This window comes from Rosa chinensis, chromosome 4 (assembly GCF_002994745.2).
Source record: "Rosa chinensis cultivar Old Blush chromosome 4, RchiOBHm-V2, whole genome shotgun sequence".
Lineage (NCBI taxonomy): Eukaryota > Viridiplantae > Streptophyta > Magnoliopsida > Rosales > Rosaceae > Rosa > Rosa chinensis.
In genome coordinates this window covers 25,145,239-25,164,195 of record NC_037091.1, presented here as the reverse complement: position 1 = coordinate 25,164,195, position 18,957 = coordinate 25,145,239, and the positions used below count along the sequence as shown (strand labels likewise).

General features: G+C 42.3%; 2 protein-coding genes across 7 annotated transcripts in view; both read left to right on the top strand.

The window, feature by feature from the left end:
- The first annotated feature begins 318 nt into the window (after window positions 1-318).
- LOC112197831 (protein FLX-like 4) overlaps window positions 319-18,957 on the top strand; it is a 30,643-nt gene continuing 12,004 nt past the window's right edge. Inside the window, exons 1-5 of one of the 6 annotated variants that reach the window (XR_005809824.1) lie at window positions 319-484; window positions 908-1,532; window positions 1,948-2,087; window positions 2,178-2,495; window positions 2,659-2,761. Coding sequence is in view for 4 of the 6 variants with exons in the window: in XM_024338715.2 (XP_024194483.1) it covers window positions 979-1,532; window positions 1,948-2,087; window positions 2,178-2,495; window positions 2,659-2,675 (1,029 nt within the window). In the remaining 2 variants the exon portion in view is untranslated. Of the gene's footprint in view, window positions 485-901; window positions 1,533-1,947; window positions 2,088-2,177; window positions 2,496-2,658; window positions 2,912-18,957 lie in introns of those variants that run through there. The other 5 variants (XM_024338716.2, XM_024338715.2, XM_040518156.1 and 2 more) reach the window with 5 other exon arrangements.
- LOC121052815 lies at window positions 13,582-14,352 on the top strand. Its single transcript, XM_040518699.1, has one exon. It carries the CDS (start codon window positions 13,582-13,584, stop codon window positions 14,350-14,352), a length of 771 nt encoding a protein of 256 aa, XP_040374633.1.

The window sequence follows — 18,957 nt, the reverse complement described above, 5'->3', positions numbered from 1 at the left end:
GTCCAACGGGCGGCGTCTGGTGGCCAGAATCCGGCCATCGGTGATCGGAATCCGGCGAAGTCTCTTATTTTTTTTTTTTCTCTCTCTCTAAGTAACAAAGAGGTGAGGGTAAAATGGTATAAAAAAAGGAAAAAAAAAAACCCTTAATAGAATATTAGGGAAGACATCTTTAGAGTGTGTTGAGTAAGAGAGAATGTTTTAATCGGGTAAAGTGGGAAAAAAATTCCTACAAAAAGATAAAAAAAAAAAAAAGAAAGAAAAAGAAAAAAACACAAAACAATACAAAAAGAGAAAGGAGTCCCGAATTGGTGAAACAGAACAGAAGGGGCGATGTTTGGTTACTTTTAATTATAAGTTGGTTCAATAGACTTTACAGAAACCCAGGTCGTTGAGGTCAAGCACCCACTCACAAGGCCAGAGAACCATCTTTCGATCTGGCAGAGCAAACATATACCCAACTCTCTTTGCTTTGTCTGATTTCATCGTGAGTACCACTAATCCTCTCCTTTTGGTTTATATTTCATGAATTTTGATGCTACTCAATTCTACACTTAGTATGATTGAATTCCCATACGCCGTTGAAATTGAATTCCTATTCTTGCGTTATTGGTTGATACACTGCAGATTGGTTATTATTTTCTTGGTTATCTATTTCAGAAAGAGAAGTTATGGATTTGTGATACTCTTTCTACTTCTTCCATTGTGTTTTTTTTTTTCTCTTGTTCTCGGTATTGTTTTGCATATCAAAAACTTTGGAATGGTTTCTTGGAGGTCTATGAATGCTTCATTATAGTTGACCAGTTGACCTGGAACTTCAGCTTTAATCTCCTTGTATTTATGGTGATCACCTTTGTTATTCTTCTTGAAGCTTATAATTACTTGATTTTATCTTATATTTCAAATGTAGGTAGCTACAACTCGGGTTTAAATGAACTTCCATTGATGTTTGTACCGTTTGAAGGAGAATATTAGGGGAAAATGGCTGGGCGACGACATATTTTACCATCCTTTGACAGACGCCCTATACAGTCTCCAGGGATGATGCGGCATGGGCCATTGCCTGGGTTAGGTCGTGCTCCTGGCTACCGAGTTTTGGAGCCAGTACCCCGTGCTGAACTACTGGAAAACAAAATTGCATATCAAGCAGCAGAGATAAAACAACTTGCAGGAGACAATCACAGACTGGCAGCTACTGAGGTGGATTTGAGGCGGGAGCTTGTAGCTGCAGAGGAGGAAGTTCAAACAGTCAAGGCGCACATGAGAAGCATCCAGACTGAGAGCGACATCCAGATCCGAGCGTTGCTTGATAAGATTGTAAAAAAGGAACAGGAAATTGCAGCCGGTGAGGGTGTGAAGAAGGAATTGCAAAAGGCTCACATGGAAGCACACAGCTTGGTGGAAGCACGGAAAGAGCTAAGAATTCAAATTCGACAGGCCACTGATGAGTTACAGAAAGCTTGTATTGAGGTTAAGAAACTGCCAGATCTGCATGGTGAACTTGATAGTTTGAGACAAGAACACCAGAGGCTGCGGTGAGTCACTGAAGTTGTAAAACTACTATCATGTTTATTTGCCTATTACATGAGTGAGATGCTTAGAACTAACTGTAAAATATAAAGTATCGTTCTTCACTTTTATTGATACCTTCATAAACTTAGAGAATAACAGGTTGCAAATATCTTTTCTATGTTCTCTCTTTCTGGAAATATGTGAACATAGCTTAATACATGCTTGTTCCCTTTGATTGATTAGAATCATATGCTGGATTATTCACATATTCAAATCGCAATGACTTATCTCCAATCTGTTCAGTCATTAGAGATTCCACCATATATGCATATTCCCAGTATCATTTGGGTTAGATTCATGTTTCATTTTGAGTTTTTTTATTATATAAATCTTCTAACTTGATCTGCTCATCCTCTCAATTCGTCGTGTGTAAAACAGTGCTACTTTTGAATATGAAAAAGGTAGAAACATAGAACAAGTCGAGCAAATGAAAGCAATGGAGAAGAATCTAATGGGCATGGCAGGAGAAGTAGAAAGGTTGCGTGCTGAGGTCTTGAATGCAGAGAAGAGAGCACAAGGTAAGTTCCCTGCCTGTCTTTATGGTTCCTAATATCAGTTAAAGCTTTCTTTAGATAGTTTAGTACTGATTCTCCTTCTACTTATTTTAGCACCAAATCCACGTAATGGCGGTTACATGAATCCAGATTCTTATTACACTGCTACCATGCCAGGTGCTAGTGCGTATTTTGATGGTTATGGAAGGCCTTATGTTTCAATGGGTAATAGGCCACTGGGAGAGGGAATAATTCAATTTGCCAGCAGCAGCAGCAAGCAGCATGCTGCTGCAGGTATTCCAACTGCTGGGGATGGTGCTATCTGGGGAGCAGCATATAATCCCTTGCTTGGCACTGCTTCTGGTGGTGCTACTGTCCCTACCACTGGGAGCAGTGCTGTTTGGGGAGGAGCATATGATTCAGCACTTGCTCGTCAGTAATCATAGAGCCAGCCCTGAGATTTTCAGGGCAGCTAATTATTAAATTGGGCCTATGCATATGTTAATGAATTTGATTTTTCTTTTGTGTATTATGTCGTATTAAACTTGAGGTTAAGTGGTAGGTATTTATGTAACTATTATTGGTTTGTTTTTAGGTTACTATTTATCATAAATGGGTTATAAGTAGCTGCTGAGAAAAGATCAAGTGCAAAGGCCTGGAAAATCTTTTGAGGCGTCACTGAGAGATGGGGAATCCAGGTTACACAATTTCTTTTTGAATCATTCAAATACTTCTATACTTGGTCACTATTTTGTGCTGTTCGAACCCGAACAGTAATTAGTTAACAAAATAAATAAGTAACCTATATTATTTGGTTGTCATTAAAATTTATCATGCTGCCCTAGACCTTCCCTAGGATTATTAGGTTCTATTGTTCTTTTTTTGGTGTGTTTTTGTTATGCAAGTTTTGATTGGAAGATAAGAAAAATGGTGTGGGATAGAAGGTGGGTGATTAGATATCAAATCTGATTTTGTATTATAGTTTTATAATAACTCGTATATTAACAATCAACAGTGTACAAAATAGACATTATGTTTTTGCCCGGGGTGGGCTTTGGGGGTGACATTGAAGTTGGACTAGGGTTAGAATTTGGAAGACGCTTGGTTGTGTACTAACATAATGTCGTATGAGGTTGGCCATAAACTGTGCTGGTTAGGTTTTCTCTTTTCTGGGTCAAATGTGGTGTTTCGAAGTTGATTAAAATTGCATACATCAACTTTAGCTTCTCTCAATTTATTAAAAACCTTCAGGTTTAGTTTCTGTACCTAAAGCATTGGAGTATGTAAGGAGATTTTGGTAGAAAAGAAAAAACCTTTTGTGGGCAGGTTTGCAGTGTTCTCTTCTATTCCTAGGACCTCTCACCTGTGTCTCAATTCAGTCATATTAGTACAGTTTCGGACAAAGTGATCAAACAGCCAGCAATATCAATAATCTATTTCAGTAAATTATTAATCTTTTGCCCCAAATTGGAATTAGATTCATCAGACACTTAGAATTTCAGAGATGGTATGGAAATTGCAAGGTAAATTGTGGTAGGACTTGGGAAACTGAAAGGCTGGGACTGAGGGGCGGTTGACAATTGAGAAAGTGAAAGTGAAAATTAAATAATAAAATTGATTACCTATATACCTTTTAGGCGTGCCAAACACGATATCCATAGGCGGGCCAAGTTTGAAGATGGCAACCGTAGTTAGTAAAAAACGGGACCTGTATAGTACGTGAAAAATGCATACGTGTATTATTCGGACATTTGATCAAATAGTTCGTTGAAAAGTTTGGCAAAATATTTTTAATTAACTAAATAATTAAAAATTTAATTAAAAATATTCATTTTCGTTCAATAATATGTGTAAAATACGGAAAAAAACGTAAAAATCATGTATAGTGTGTATAATACTTTTGGCTTCAAAAGTATGGGAAATTTAACGAGTCCTTTTCAAAAATATGAAGTACGAAAGTATTTTTGAAAAAAACGTAAGTACCGTATTTTATTCGCTTATAATATGAAAAATTACTAACTAGGATGGCAACCAAGCTCACCTATTTACCTATTTACTTTTTATAGTGATTTAGGGCTAGATTGAGATTTCTGTGACCTAAAAAAAAAATGTTGTTGTGTTGTAAAAATAATCATTTGTGAATTAAAATAGGTTCATGTTTGGTAAAGAATACTTTAAAAGTATTGTTAGTACATAAAATAACTTCAACGAAACCCTTAATTGAAAGCAGCTTCTAAAAGCAACCTTTGGGTTGCTTCTAAAATCTGCTGCCAGTGACTTATAATTTTCGATTAAAGCTGCTTTTTATTTATTTACCAAATACAATAAAATCTAAAATTTTAGACAGAAGCTGAATTTTTTTTTTTAAAACGAAGCAATTCCCAAAGGGGCCTTAATGCAACGAGTCCGAAGTGCGCTATTTGAATCCCCAATTGATGTCGTAATTAACAACTTTCTATCTAGGTAGACAACCGATACAACTTGGTGGAAGAAAATTTTTGTAACATGTGGTCACTAATATTGTTCACATCAGTTATGGATTTGATTCAATAGTATGTCTATATCTGGGGTAGTGGATTGTGTTGTGTCGTGTTGTGAATCGGTCAATATGTGAAGTCGAAAACACAAATAAGCACGCTACACCAAGATAAACAACCACAAAGATACGAGCACAAGAACACGGCATCTAAGGTGGTCTAGCAAAACTTTTGCCTATGTCCACCGAGCAGATTGTTATTCCACTATATTTATAATGGGTACACAATCATACCAAGCCTCAAACAGACCTAATGAACAACCAGAAAGTAGGGCTGCCACTTGGTTTGGTAATTACCAAACCGATCAAATACCAACCGATGTTTTAGGTTCGGTAAACCGATTTTTTGGTAACTTAGACCGATAAAACAGAAATCGAAAATTACCGAAAAAGTTGGTTTGGTGTTGGTAAATACCGAATCTACCGATTATCTAAATATTAGATTTATAAACTATAGTTTTCAATACACATACATGTATACTAAGAAATAATTAAACATAAAAACTTTTACAATAGTATGAACATTACTACATATACTACATTAATAGTAAATGCATTTTAAGTAACCTAGTCAAAGATGGTTAAATAATCCAGTTTTATTGAAAATTGCTAAAACTTGATGTCATATACACAAAAGAAAGCTATAATTAGTAGATGAATACAAAGTTTATGACTATAAAATTCAAAAACCTAGTTTTGTTCATTCTAATTTATATTATAAATAATTAGTTGTTCTAAAGTTGGTAATACCGAAAACCGAAATATCGAATTTGATAGATACAATTAAAAACAAAAAATTTTGGTTGGTAATTGGTAGCTCAGTTTTGAAGTTGGTAATACCTATAACCGATTCGAACCGACCGAGTGATAGCCCTACCAGAAAGAATAAGAAGACAAGGACTCTTTCTTCTCTTCCTATCTCTCTCTTCTTTGCCCTCTCTCACTCTCTAAATTCGAGAATGGAACACATTTTGCTCTCCGTCTCTGTGATCTAAAACCAAGAGCAGAACCCCTCCTTGTATAGCCATAAGGATATTAGCTTTCTTCACTGATTAGGATATCTATTCCTATTGGTGGTAGGCAATTATGCCTTCTCTTTCTCTGTAATCAACAAGGATTACAGACAATCCTACATCAATAAGGATCTTCTTTCCTTACTGGAACTCCATTCATCAGTAGGAATCCAAAAGTTACTGGGTAAACAATTCTCATACTCTAAGACAATTGTCTTAGGAAAGATTCATGGGTTGGAAACCCAACAATGTGTTTCTGTAGTGACAATTCTTATTTCATCTTCGATACATGGTAACTCTTAGCTGACCCATTTAATCATATCATGCTTAAATCAATCGATTTCTATAGTTGACTAAAGTCTTTTTTTTTTTATAAATATTTTTTTACACATTCGTTTCTGATTGTTCGCGGTATCCCAAAAGCTTCCTAGATCTAAAGATTAAACCGCTAGGGGCCCGAATGGCCAACATGGCATTGCAGCTCCTCTGCTGGCCACATTTATAATTCAATAAATAACACTAAATACAAACCCAACTTTCGAACGCAGGATGTGGGATAGATGTTGCAAACGGGTAGGCCTAGCCCGACCCGACCCATTTTAAGCGGGCTTAGTCATGCTTCGTGCAGTGTTCGAGTCGGCCCATTTATTATCATGTCGGGGTCGTGTCGGTCCATTTACTTAAACATTAAGCCCGGTCTGGCCCATAGCCCGAGCTTATATCGTGCCAGACCGTGCTCGTGCCGGGTCAATAAATGGGTCATGTTTGTGCCTACCCATTATAAAGTAAGATTTTAAAATTTTAATTTAAGTAAATAAAAATTAATTTTATTTAACTATTTAGAAAATTAAAATAAATAAAGTTATACAACATTTTTCTTAATCTTAGCTTTTTAAGGTTAGTTTTCTACATTTAAAAAAAAATATTAGTTTTCTAATAATTTTTTATATTCTACTGTAAGTAGAAAGAAAAAAAAAACTCAAAAATATATTTTTTTTAGTATATTATTGTGAGATTAATCTTTATTAATAAAATGAAGATTTAGTATCATATATATATATATATATATTTATCTATAGTTATATTATTGTGAGATTAGTCTTTATTAATAGACATATATTTAATATTTAGAAAAAATACTTGTGTCAAAATAAGGATATAATGTTTTATTTCACTATTTGACAACATTAATGAAATAATTTTTTTTTGGAATTGTCATGAGATTTTGAATAAAAATGTCTAATATTCAAATCTCATCATTATAAGTTGTTAATATTTTTAAAAACAAAATGAAATTTTATGTTTGTAACAGGCCGGCCTACAATAGGTCATACTCGGGCTGTGCCGGGATGGGCCAATGAGCCAATATTCCTAGGCCCAACCCAACCTGTTATTCTAACGTGCTCGGATAGTGCCGGGCCACTAATGGGCTTGGGCAGTGCCAGACGGCTTTTAAACGTGTTTGGCTCATGCTTAGCAGTCCATTCCACCTCTAACGTGAGGGTTTCACATCTTCAACGTTCTGCTGGATCCAGTGCATCCAATGAATCACTTGTTGTGGTTACTAAAGTCTTAGTTTAGTTAGTTCTCAGTTAAGTATATCACTTCTACGTTATTTAGTTCACCTTAAATATGGTGTTTTTAGAGAAGGCGACAACGTTTTATTAGAAAATTTAAGAATATGATATTCAAAGTGCAAATTCTTTTTGTTGGTGATAAAAATAATTTTTTTTATTCAACAAACACAAGATTACAAACAAAAAAAAAACAAAAAAGAAGAAGAAGAAGAAGAAGAAACTGGAAAGAGAACAAGCCCAACAAACAAAAGGAGAAAGGGAACATAAAGCCCATTCCAAATGTTGAGGCCCACCGCGAACCTTGGCATTTTGGGTGCCCAAATCAAATCACTAGACGTTATACTAAAATAGAGTATCCAAAAAAGAATGTGTATTCGACGTGTTCAAAAATATATATCCGTTGAATAAATATTTTTTTTGGTACAAAACCGAAAATCCCAAAGCCATTGAACTACAGCGGTTTGATCCATTTTCAAGGGTATTTGGGCAGTCTAACGACCCACTAGATGCAACCGCAAGTCCCAAACAGAATTTCTGACTCTACTAGTCAAATTCATCCAATCCGAATCCCTGATTTCACCTGTCAAAATCACCTGAACACCAAGAAAAGTCAAATCATTTCCAAAATTACCTCAAACACAAATCCAAAATAAATCGAATCCCTGGTTTACTCACACAAAATTCGTCCAAATACAATTCATATTCAGAAATAATTAAAGTTTTTTTAATTATTTGTTCAAGTAAATCCAGAATATGTGTCTGATCCAAACTCTAGGTTATTTGACCTAGTTGTAATACGGTTTTGAATTAGAGATATTCTCGGAGATATTCATAGATATCCGATTAATTGTAAGATTATTTTTCCTTGTATAACTTTGATTCTATGTCTAGTAATCCTCTATATAAAGAGATTCCTATTATAAATGAAAGTACGACTCAATTCTCTCACAATTTCAGTTTTCCTTAAACACGTTATCAGCACGACCCCCTAACTCTAAAACCTAATAGCCAAAACCCTAAATCCGAATACAAAACCTTGAAAACTTTTCGACCCCCGCCACACACCTTGAAGCCCCTCCACCCCAGGAGTCCATAACCGGCGGCAAAACAACCAGAACCGGTCGGAAACCTACCAAACTGGCCATCGGAATCTCCAGACGACCCGCAGCAAATATTTCACCAGTTCACCAACATCCGGACCTCCAGTTGCTACCAAATTTTGTCAGCGATAGCATCTTAATCCCAGGATTCGGGAATCAAAATTTTTTTTTCCCGAAACCGCCCTTAAAGGATTTGAACAGGCTGAAAATAGTAGCTGAACCATTGAACTGCTGAGGCCCGTAGCCCAGAAGCCCAAATTGGTAGAAAAAGAAAAGAAAAAAAAAGAGAGCCAGCAGGCCCATTGACGCAACCCACTGCCATGTCAGCTTCATGACCCACTGCCAAGTCAGCCAGTGACCCACAGCCACGTCAACACCGTGACACATTGCCACGTCAGCACCGTCCACTGCCATGTCAGCTCCGGCTACTTTTTCCGGCCAAATTTTTCGACAACCTATTTCGAGGTAATTTTTACTAAAAGTTTCTGTTTTGAGTTTTTCTGTTTTTTTCTCGATGACTTGCAACCTCCCTTTTTCTATCCCTATTTCTATTCCATAGGGAAGACCAAAAGCCGAAATGTGAGGGTTCGTGCTCACTCCAAGCTTGGAGCTTGTAGAGTCCTCCAAACTTAAGAGTTTGTTGAGATGTTATGATCAACCACAAACACATCATTGTTTCGATCTAATCCAATTCCTCTTGGAATCGGATTTCTTGGAAGCGACTACGCTCAGAATCCCTAATTTCTTTGAAGCGACTACGCTAAGAAATTTTATATGTTTTCGTGGTAGCCTTTTACGCTTCGAAACTAACCCTAATTTCTTGTTCTCTTTCAGGATGAGTAACCTGAACAGACTGGACTTCGCTCCATTGGGAACAACTAGCTCTGGATATCACAAGTGGGTTCATGATGTCCGCCAGCATCTCAAGGTCGATGGAATCCTGGGTACAATTCTCGAGCTAGCCTGGACGTGCTAACTGTTAAGCAAGCTCAAGCTTTGGAAGTAAATAGAGCAGCCTTAGAGGCAAATAAGGCGAAAGTCATCATCCTAATGACTAATCATATGAATGATTTGCTCCAGTACGAGTATATGAATGAAGAAGACCCCAGTAAGCTGTGGGTCTCACTCGAAGAAAGATTTTGCAGCGTCCGTGACTCCCTGCTTCCCGAACTAGAAGTGAGATGGCATAACCTCTGCTTCTATGATTTCAAGTCAGTTGCTGACTACAACTCAGAAGCACTTCACATTAAATCCTTAATGGATTTCTGTGGAAAAGATATCACATATGCGATGTTGATTGAGAGAACTCTCTACCTTCTCCGTCTCTGCATTAATGGTTGCTAAGAACTATCAAATCGATGTTACAGCAGGACGGACCACAAGGTTTCATAAGCTCATTGAAGCTATGAATGTCGCTGAAAAGCATGACAACATCCTTGTGAAGAACTATAATTCGAGATCTGTGAAAACAAAGCATATTCCGGAGTCCAATTATAGTTGCACCCCTAAGAGAGGGCGCCAAGAGCGAAACTCTAATCTTAGGAATACTTCTGGACGTTCTGGTCCATATAATCGCTCTATTAAGGAAGGTAACCGCCAAAATAGGCGAACACGGAACAGAAGAGGTTAACGTGGAAAGAGAGAGGGACGCAACGCCTCTGGCCATGTTGGTGGCGCCACCAACACTAAGAGCCATCCTTAAGAGCCCCTCAATCAATGGAGTCTGAGCACAAAGATGTATGTTCTCGATGTGGAGTATCCGGTCATTGGGTACGCATTTGTAGAGCTCGTGAAGAAATTGTCCCTGCCTACAAAGCATATTGTGAAACAAGAGAAGCTCACTAAATGGAACAAGAAGATCAAGAAGATGATCTAGAGAGAAGGGTTGAAGACCACAAATCTGGCTGGGATCAATAGATCGCCAATTCTGTTTAAATTTTATTTTTCCTAGAGATGTAATAGGCAATTGTCATATACTTTGTAGTAAATGTCATTGGTTTAGTTTTCTTCACATAGACTCATCCAAGATGAGTATGATGTCTAGGAAGGTTTTGAGATAAGTGGTACTTAAGTGAGCCTTGCTCCACCAACATCTCTCTACTCACCTGGTCATATTTATTTTGGAGTTGCTGAAAGAAGTCAAATGACTACCTTTGTTTTGCATTAGCTAGCATTTGGATTAGATTCTCTTAATAGTTAAGAAACAATGATGTACTCCATTGACTTATGAATAAAATTTTAAGTTCTTTTCATTATAACTCCATTTTGATTCTGAGCATATTACTATGTGACTACGATGGCTGGGCCAACAATATTAGTTCAAGGACATGGAATAGCCCAAGTTCCATTTGCCAAATGACACCTTGATTAATGTTGCAAAAGCTCTCTATGCTCCTAGGGCCAAACACACCTTATTGAGCTATTCGAGCCAATGGATTCGATGCGAAAACGCATGTAGAGAACATAAATGAGTTCCTTTGCAAAACCTCTAATGAATGTGAACAATGACGCGTCTTAGAGAAGTTTATGTCTCTCTAGTGGACTCTATGTCACTATTCAAGCTATTAAATCCAATAAAGTCATGAGATAAGATTTCTTGGATTTAGACACATATTGACTTTGTCACGACAGAATAGGTCATCCTGGTCATGATATGATGATCTGTCTACTAAAGACTTCACACGGACATCTATTATTTCGAGCGAAGCAAAGCACGAATCAAAGGTTGATTCCTGGACTAAGTATGACAGCCGCCGCTGTCCACAACCAGCCTAGGGCTGGCACAGTCCCTATCCATGACGCCATGGAAAGCGTCCATCATGGTGATGACATCCCGGGTGATGCTGCAATCACCAACTTTGCTTCCAATAGCGTTTCAGACGCTCAAGCCCAACCAAATCCTCATTGGTTGCTTCTAAGGCCTTTCGCTCGTTTTACAAATCCCGTTCCTTAAGGAAATTAGGACTGAGACCGTCCTATGCAAAGGATATGAAAATACTCATTTTGTTCTTACATAGAATCTATGGGGATTCTGTGAACTGATTCAACCAACTTGCAAACGTTTAAATATCTCATGATGTTGGTTGACACGCAAACACGTTGGTCACGTGTTGTGCCATTGTCCACCTGTAAATGCTGCTTATACTACACTCCTATCACATATCATATGACAATGAGCTCAGTCCTCAGATCATCCTATTCAGTCAATTGGACTTGACAATGCTAGAGAGTTTACATTGAAGACTTTCGATGATTATTGCAATGAGACTGGTGTTGGGCATCATATTTCTATGTACACACCCAAATGGTATCGCAGAAACAACTACGATGATAGTCCGGATATTGGTAATGCGCACCAATCCCCTTATATCCGCTTGGGGTGATACTATATTCCATGCAGTGTGGGGGTGGTCAACAAATTTGACCCTACAATCAAGACAATTAAAGAGAAGTAATGGCAGCAATAAATGCAACAATTAATGTAGCTGTGAATGCGACGATAAATGCGACATTCAGTATAGTAATCATGGCCGCCAATAAGTGACGGTTATTGCAGGAGTGAATATGGTCTTAATGGTGGTGTGCCTCCTAAGTCACTGCGACTTGCTATGCAAGTTTACTTGCAGCCCACGCCGAAATGCATCTATAAATAGGCGATTCGACATCGAGGTAAATCATCAAATTCCAATTCTCAATACTCCACTGCTAAGAAACGTACTGACTTAGGCATCAGAGGTTTTTCTGCAGGTACCCCCCTTTCTCCTTGAGCCGACGGTCAAACTCTAGGTCAACACTCGAAGGAAGCCTCTCGATTGTTCCCAGGTGCTCCAGTCCGCATTAATTGTTGGGTCAAACTCCTATACGGAATTTTTCACCTCCAACAAGTGGCGTCGTCTGTGGGAAATCATTTATCCCTAAAAAGTGATGGCGCGAGCTGCCCCTGACGGGATTCCATTTCTGTCACTGAGGACTGGTAGTGACAAACTTCCTCCCCACCAGCCACCGAATGGGTCCATCCCGAGCCCCATCGGCAACCTGAACTTGTCTCCAGCTGACGAGACGCAGAGGTTAAGGCAGGAACTCGAGCAATTTCGGAAGGAAAAAGGGGACCGCGAGGCTCGTCGTCGACAAAAACTTGAAAGGTTCTTACAACTTGACAGTGATTCGTCAGACGACGACACCATAGGCGATCTCCACCAAACTAACAACGTGGTAGCCAACGCAGGAGCCGGCGACGTTATTGGGGGAATCTCTGGTGGACCCCTCGTCGAGGGGATGGGAGGCACGTCGAATGGGGGGTAAAACGGCAGAGCCGGATTAGGCCAGTCCAAGAGGGCACGCAACGAATCATGGCGCGAGAAGATGGAAAAAATGATTGCTGCATGCAAGCGTGTTGGCCCACAAGAGCTGGCAGCGGAAATCACCAGAGACGTTGGTAAGTCTCCATTTACCGATGACATCTTGAATGCGGCAAAACCCCGCCGATTTACCACGCCGGTATTCCACAAATACGATGGAACGACCGATCCGGTGGACCATATCAAGGGGTACAAACAACAGATGTCCATCGGGACAACCGACAAGAAATTAATGTGCAAGATCTTCCCTTCCAGTCTCACGGGGCCGGCGTCGACATGTTTCCAAGACCTCAAGCCGCATTCCATACCGAATTTTGACACATTGAGCCGCGCTTTCATTTCACAATACTTCTGCAATCGCAAGCAAAAGAAGGATATGGCGACTCTGTTTAGTAAAAAGCAGAAGCCGTGAGAAAAGGTAGGAAAATTTTTCGAAAGGTTTAAAGCTGAAATGCGCCATGTTCACTGTGATTCCTAATTTGCCGCGATCACCTTTCGAGAGGGGTTGCTTTTGGGGATGCCATTATACGAAAGTTTATTGCGGGATCCACCAAAGGACATAGACGACATCATCACAAGGGTAGAGGGAGAGATCTGAATTGAAAAAGCCAAAGAAGCACGCGAGGCCCGATACACCAGTGTCGTTGCCTCCGGTGATGAAAGAAGGCAAAATCATGGCAACCATCTCGGCGTAAGGCCGGACAATTGACACCACTACGAGGCAAAGCCTCGAACTCGCCTACCTAAGGAATGGTTCGCCTTAAGCCCTATGACCATATTCAGAAAACACTAACATGAAGGGCTCTTCACGAAACCCCCACCTCAACCAGAGTCAAGAGACGCATTCGAACAGACCAAATATTGCCCTCTCCACGAGGCGTTCGGGCACGGGTTGTCCAAGTGCGAAGCATTGCGGCCAACCATCTCAGAGTTGATGAAGGCAGGGAAGTTATGTCAATACCAACCTGACGGCCAGGCCGATGGAGGTAGGGCAGCAGGCAAGGTTGAAAGCAGAATCCCGGCAAAGGACACGAAACTGATCATCAGAGAAATATTGGCCATACATGGAGCCCCTTATATCGCTGTGGAGGAAGAAGTGCGCTTGAGGTCGGAAACCCGCCAGGCAGAGAAGATTTGTAGAGTATGCCAAATCGCGGGTAGCCCCTCGGCAGGGCAGAGCTCGTCCCCCACACCGGTAATTAGTTTCTCCGCAGCAGATACCATTGGCATCCAGTTTCCCCACCGGGACACCTTGGTCGTGACTACCCAAATCGCGAACGTCCTGGTGCGGCGGATAATGGTTGACGCAGGGAGCAGCGCCAACGTCATATTCTGGGAAGCGTTTGAGCAGATCGGATTAGACAAGACACTTATCCGCAAAGCCTGGTTGACGGCCTTTGAAGGTTCTGAAACATGGCATGTGGGCGAGATTTCATTACCAGTGACGATGGGAGGGAAAATTGTGGAGGTCGATTTCGTCATTGTCAAGAAACCATCGGCCTACAACGCCATTCTAGGCTGGGATTGGCTCCATAGGATGGGAGTCGAGGCTTCGACTAGGTGCCAGGTACTCAAATTTATTTTCGACGACGGCCAACAGGTGATATCGGTTCGAGGCGATCAACTGCTCTCCAAGAAGTTGCATGCCATGGAAATTAAGCGCTCTCCACCGTCGAATAAAGGCGAGAAGGGTTCATCGACATAGCAATTAACGGAAGACCTGCCAGAAGATGAGGAGCTTGAACCGAACCCGAACCAGCGACCACTGAGCCACTTCAGGAGGAAGCCCTCGACGCCTCTAGCGAGAGGAAGGTACTGGTAGGCACCCTCTAAACTGAAGAGGAACGAGCTCGCTTATTACAATTCCTGAGCGAAAATCAGGACGTGTTCGCATGATCACACAAGGATATGCCTGGAATTGACCCAGGCGTCGCATGTCACAAGTTAAATATAGACCCAAGCTTAAGACCTTACAGGCAGCGTCAACGACGTTTTTCCCTCGAAAGGAATAAGATTATCAGCGACGAGATTAACCGCCTCCTTGAGGTAGGCTTTATACGTGAAGTTTGGTGCCCAACCTGGATCTCGAATGTGGTCGTAGTAAGAAAGAAGAACGGAAAATGGCGAGTGTGTGTGGATTATTCGAATCTAAATAAGGCATGCTCTAAAGATTGTTATCCGCTCCCCAAGATTGACCAACTCATGAACGCCACTGCCGGGTGCGAGTGTTTATCTTTCTTGGATGCGTACTCTGGTTATAACCAGATACCTATGGCCCCAGAAGATCAGGAGAAAACAACGTTCATTTCAGAATGAGGCCTGTATTGCTATACGGTCACGCCGTTTGGCCTCACCAACGCCGTCGCGACCTACCAGAGGCTCGTCAACCGAATGTTCAAAGATTTACTTGGGAAGACCATGGAAGTTTACATTGATGACATGGTGGTTAAAAGTAAGCATCGGAAGGACCATATAGAGCATATAAGGGAAGCATTCGAGATATTAAGGCGGTATGGCATGAGGCTCAATCCGACCAAGTACTCATTTGGGGTATCATCTGGACAGTTTTTGGCAGATCTTGTGAGTAAAAGAGGGATCGAGCCAAATCCAGAGAAGGTAGAGGCCATCGTCCAAATGCGCCACCCAGAGACGAAAGAGGATATACAGGTGTTAACAGGTCGCATCGCCGCATTGAGTCGCTTTATTTCTTAGCTAACTAACCGATGTAAACCCTTCTTCCGCGCATTAAAAAATAAGCAAGCCAATTTTTAGGGTCCAGAGCAATCTGAAGCGTTGGCTAATTAAAAAAAATACTTAACCAGCAGATAGTTTCTCTCTGTACCCCGCGACGGCGAGCCCCTCTGCATATACTTGGCAATCTCAGATGTGGCAATTCCTAGCGCCGCCTTGTTCAGGGAAGAGGGATATCGACAAGAACCTATAACATATACGAGCCGCAGCCTCCTGGATGCTGAGACAAGATACTCCCCATTCGAAAAGGTAATCCTCGCCCTGGTTACTACCAAAAGGAAGTTGCGACAATACTTTGAGGGGCATAGCATCACGGTATACACCAATTTGCCAATTCGTGCCATCCTGTCAAAACCAGACACATCCGTAAGAATGGCCAAATGGCCAATCGAGCTAAGTGAATTCGACATTACATATAAGCCGAGGTCGGCACTCAAGGGCCAGGCGTTAGCAGATTTCTTGGTCGAGTGTCACTTCCCAGCACCGATCCCCGAAGTTTCATGGCAAGATCCATCTTGGGAGATGCACGTCGACGGTGCATCCAATTTCTCAGGGGCGGGGGCAGGCATCTTACTTCAAAGTTCCGAGGATGTCCAGATCGAGTGGGCGGTTCGTCTTGATTTTCTGGCATCAAACAACGTGGCTGAATATGAAGCTTTGGTGATGGGCTTAACCTTGGCAAAGAAGCTACGAATCCAATACTTGCAGGTATATTCAGACTCGCAGCTAGTTGTCGGGTTGTCAAATGATGACTACGCCACCAAGGACGAACGCATGTCCAGGTATCAGGACTTGATTCGAGATTTGATGCGCGGGTTCGAACAACTTTCACTGGTCAAGGTACCTTCCAAGAAGAATTCCCGCGCTGATGAGTTGGCTAAAGCCGCTTCAAGTTGCACAGAGGTTATCAACATCGTTAAGATCGAGGTGCTCGAAGGACCAAACATTGAAGGTAACAGGCCGCGACGACAGGTTATGGCGGTCGAGTCAATTCCGAACGACTGGAGAGGTCAAATTGTCAATTACCTCGAATTTGGCATACATCCAGACGATCCAAATGAGGCCAGAAAGCTCAGGATGAAGGCTGCACGGTACCTAGTGGTAGAGGATGAACTTTTTAGGCGCTCATTTTCCGGGCCACACCTTAGATGCCTGGGCCCTTCTCAGGCAAAGCTCGTCCTTGAAGAAGTTCACGAAGGATCATGTGGGGCACACCTCGGCGGTAGGAGCCTTGCACATAAAATACTCTCTCAAGGATACTATTGGCCATATTTATCGTGGGAGGCCGAACAATATGCCAAGAAATGTAAGCAATGCCAACGACACGCGCCAATAAGCCATTTGCCTGCCGAAGAGCTTCATACATTAGCCGACCCATGACCTTTCGCCAGATGGGGAATGGATATAGTCGGTCCCTTACCGACAGCACCCGGCAGACTCATGTACGCACTACTTGCTACAGGCTACCACACAAAATGGGTCGAAGCATATTCATATGCCACGATTACGGGAGAGATCGTGGCAACATTCACATGGTGGAACATTATATGTCGATTCGGTCTCTCGCAGTATATCATATGCTACAACGGAACGCAATTCAATAACCAGAAGTTTCGAGCTTTCTGTAACCGACATGGGATTACATTGCATTTTTCTTCAAGGAGTTACCCACAAGGTAACAGCCAAGCCGAAATAACGAACCGTACCATTTTCGACGGAGTCAAGCGGCAATTGGAGCGTAAACGAGGCAAATGGAGTGAGGAGTTGCAACATGTTCTCTGGGCTTATCGAACCACTCGTCGGGAGCCAACCGACGAAACTCCGTATGCCTTGACTTATGGAATGGAGGCTGCCATCCCTACCGAAATCATTCTCCCTACAGTTAGGACTCTTACTGTTGAGAGGGGAAATAACGAGGAGCAAATAGCAAGGCACCTTGATCTTCTTGATGAAACGCGGGAAGCGGCCGCCATTCACCTTGCCAATTATCAGAATCAAGTGGCAAGATATTTCAACAAAGGTGTCCGGCCGCGCGTGTTCCGGGTGGGAGAGCTTGTTCTGAAAAGAGTGGTCGAGGATATCAAGGACCACGGCGCGGGAAAAATTAAACCTGTTTGGGAAGGGCCTTATGAGATAACGGAGGTCTACAGCAAGGGAGCATACCAACTCCAGAATATAGGCACTGGACGTGCGCTATACCCCGCCCGTGGAATACTATCTATTTGAAAAAATATTACAGTTAAGGTGGGCCGCGGCCGGGGTGGCGACACGAGTAACGTAGTTTCCTTCCTTTATCTATTGAATTCTAAATGCTGTTAAGCAATTTTTCGCTCCTGGTTGTATTCGATCTAAGTTTTGTGGTCGCTGGCCGGGATAATGCGATGTCGTTTGTTTCAACTTGTGTAATCACACGTGCCTCACCCCTCGCCAAGGGCGGGGGTGGGATGATGGACCACACCCTCGCTGTGGGCGGGGGTGGGATGGCGAGCCTCATCCGTCGCCGAGGGCGGGGGTGGGATGATGGACCACACCCTCGCTGCGGGCGGGGGTGGGATGGCGTGCCTCACCCCTTGCCGAGGGCGGGTGTGGGATGATGGACCACACCCTCGCTGCGAGTGGGGGTGGGATGGAGTGCCTCATTCGTCGCCGAGGGCGGGGGTAGGATGATGGACCACACCCTCGCTGCGGGCAGGGGTGGGATGGCGTGCCTCACCCCTCGCCGTGGGCGGGGGTGGGAAGATGGACCACGCCCCCGCTGCCGGCGGGGGTGGGATGGCGTGACGAATTTTATATGTGCAAGATCTGGTGGTTATGCAATCGGTTATGTACGGTGAATGGGGGCAATCCCATCCCCGGACGTTGTCATGCCGCCATACGTGGCGGATGCCCCTCCATTCCGGTTTGGTTTCCATTCTTCTATTGTTTTGCACGGCTCCATGCCTCGAATATTTTTGTTTTGTTTTGTTTTTCTTTCTGAGCGTCTGCGAGCACAGACAAGAAAACACAAGGGGGCAAATAGGAGAGTGGAATACAAGGGGGCAAATAGAAGAGTCAAAATAGATGCCGATGTCGAAATGGATGCCGACGTTGAGGCACCCTCGTCGAAATAGATGCCGATGTCAAAGTGGACGCCGACGTCGAGGCACCTTCGTAGGAATAGATGTCAATGTCGAAATGGACGCCGATATCGAGGCACCCTCGTCGAAATAGACTCCGACGTCGAGGCACCCTTGTTGAAAAAAACGCCGACGTCGAGGCACCCTTTTCGAAATAGACGCCGACGTCGAGGCACCCTTGTCGAAATAGACGCTGACGTCGTGGCACCCTTGTCGAAATGAACGCCGACGTCGAGGCACCCTTGTCGAAATGGACGCCGGCGTCGATGTCAAGACGCCCTGGCCTTGTCGAAATGGACACCAACGTCAAGGCACCCTTGTCGAAATGGACGCTGGCGCCGAAGGCTATAGAGTTGTTATAGTAAAATAAAACATTTTTTACTATTTTATTTAGTCATCAACAAGGAACACTCAAGGCTAGAAATTGAAAGAAACATCGAAAG

Coding starts and splice junctions, on each gene's coding strand:
- LOC121052815 (XM_040518699.1), top strand. CDS start 13,582: ATGAAGGCAGGGAAGTTATGTCAATACCAACCTGACGGCCAGGCCGAT.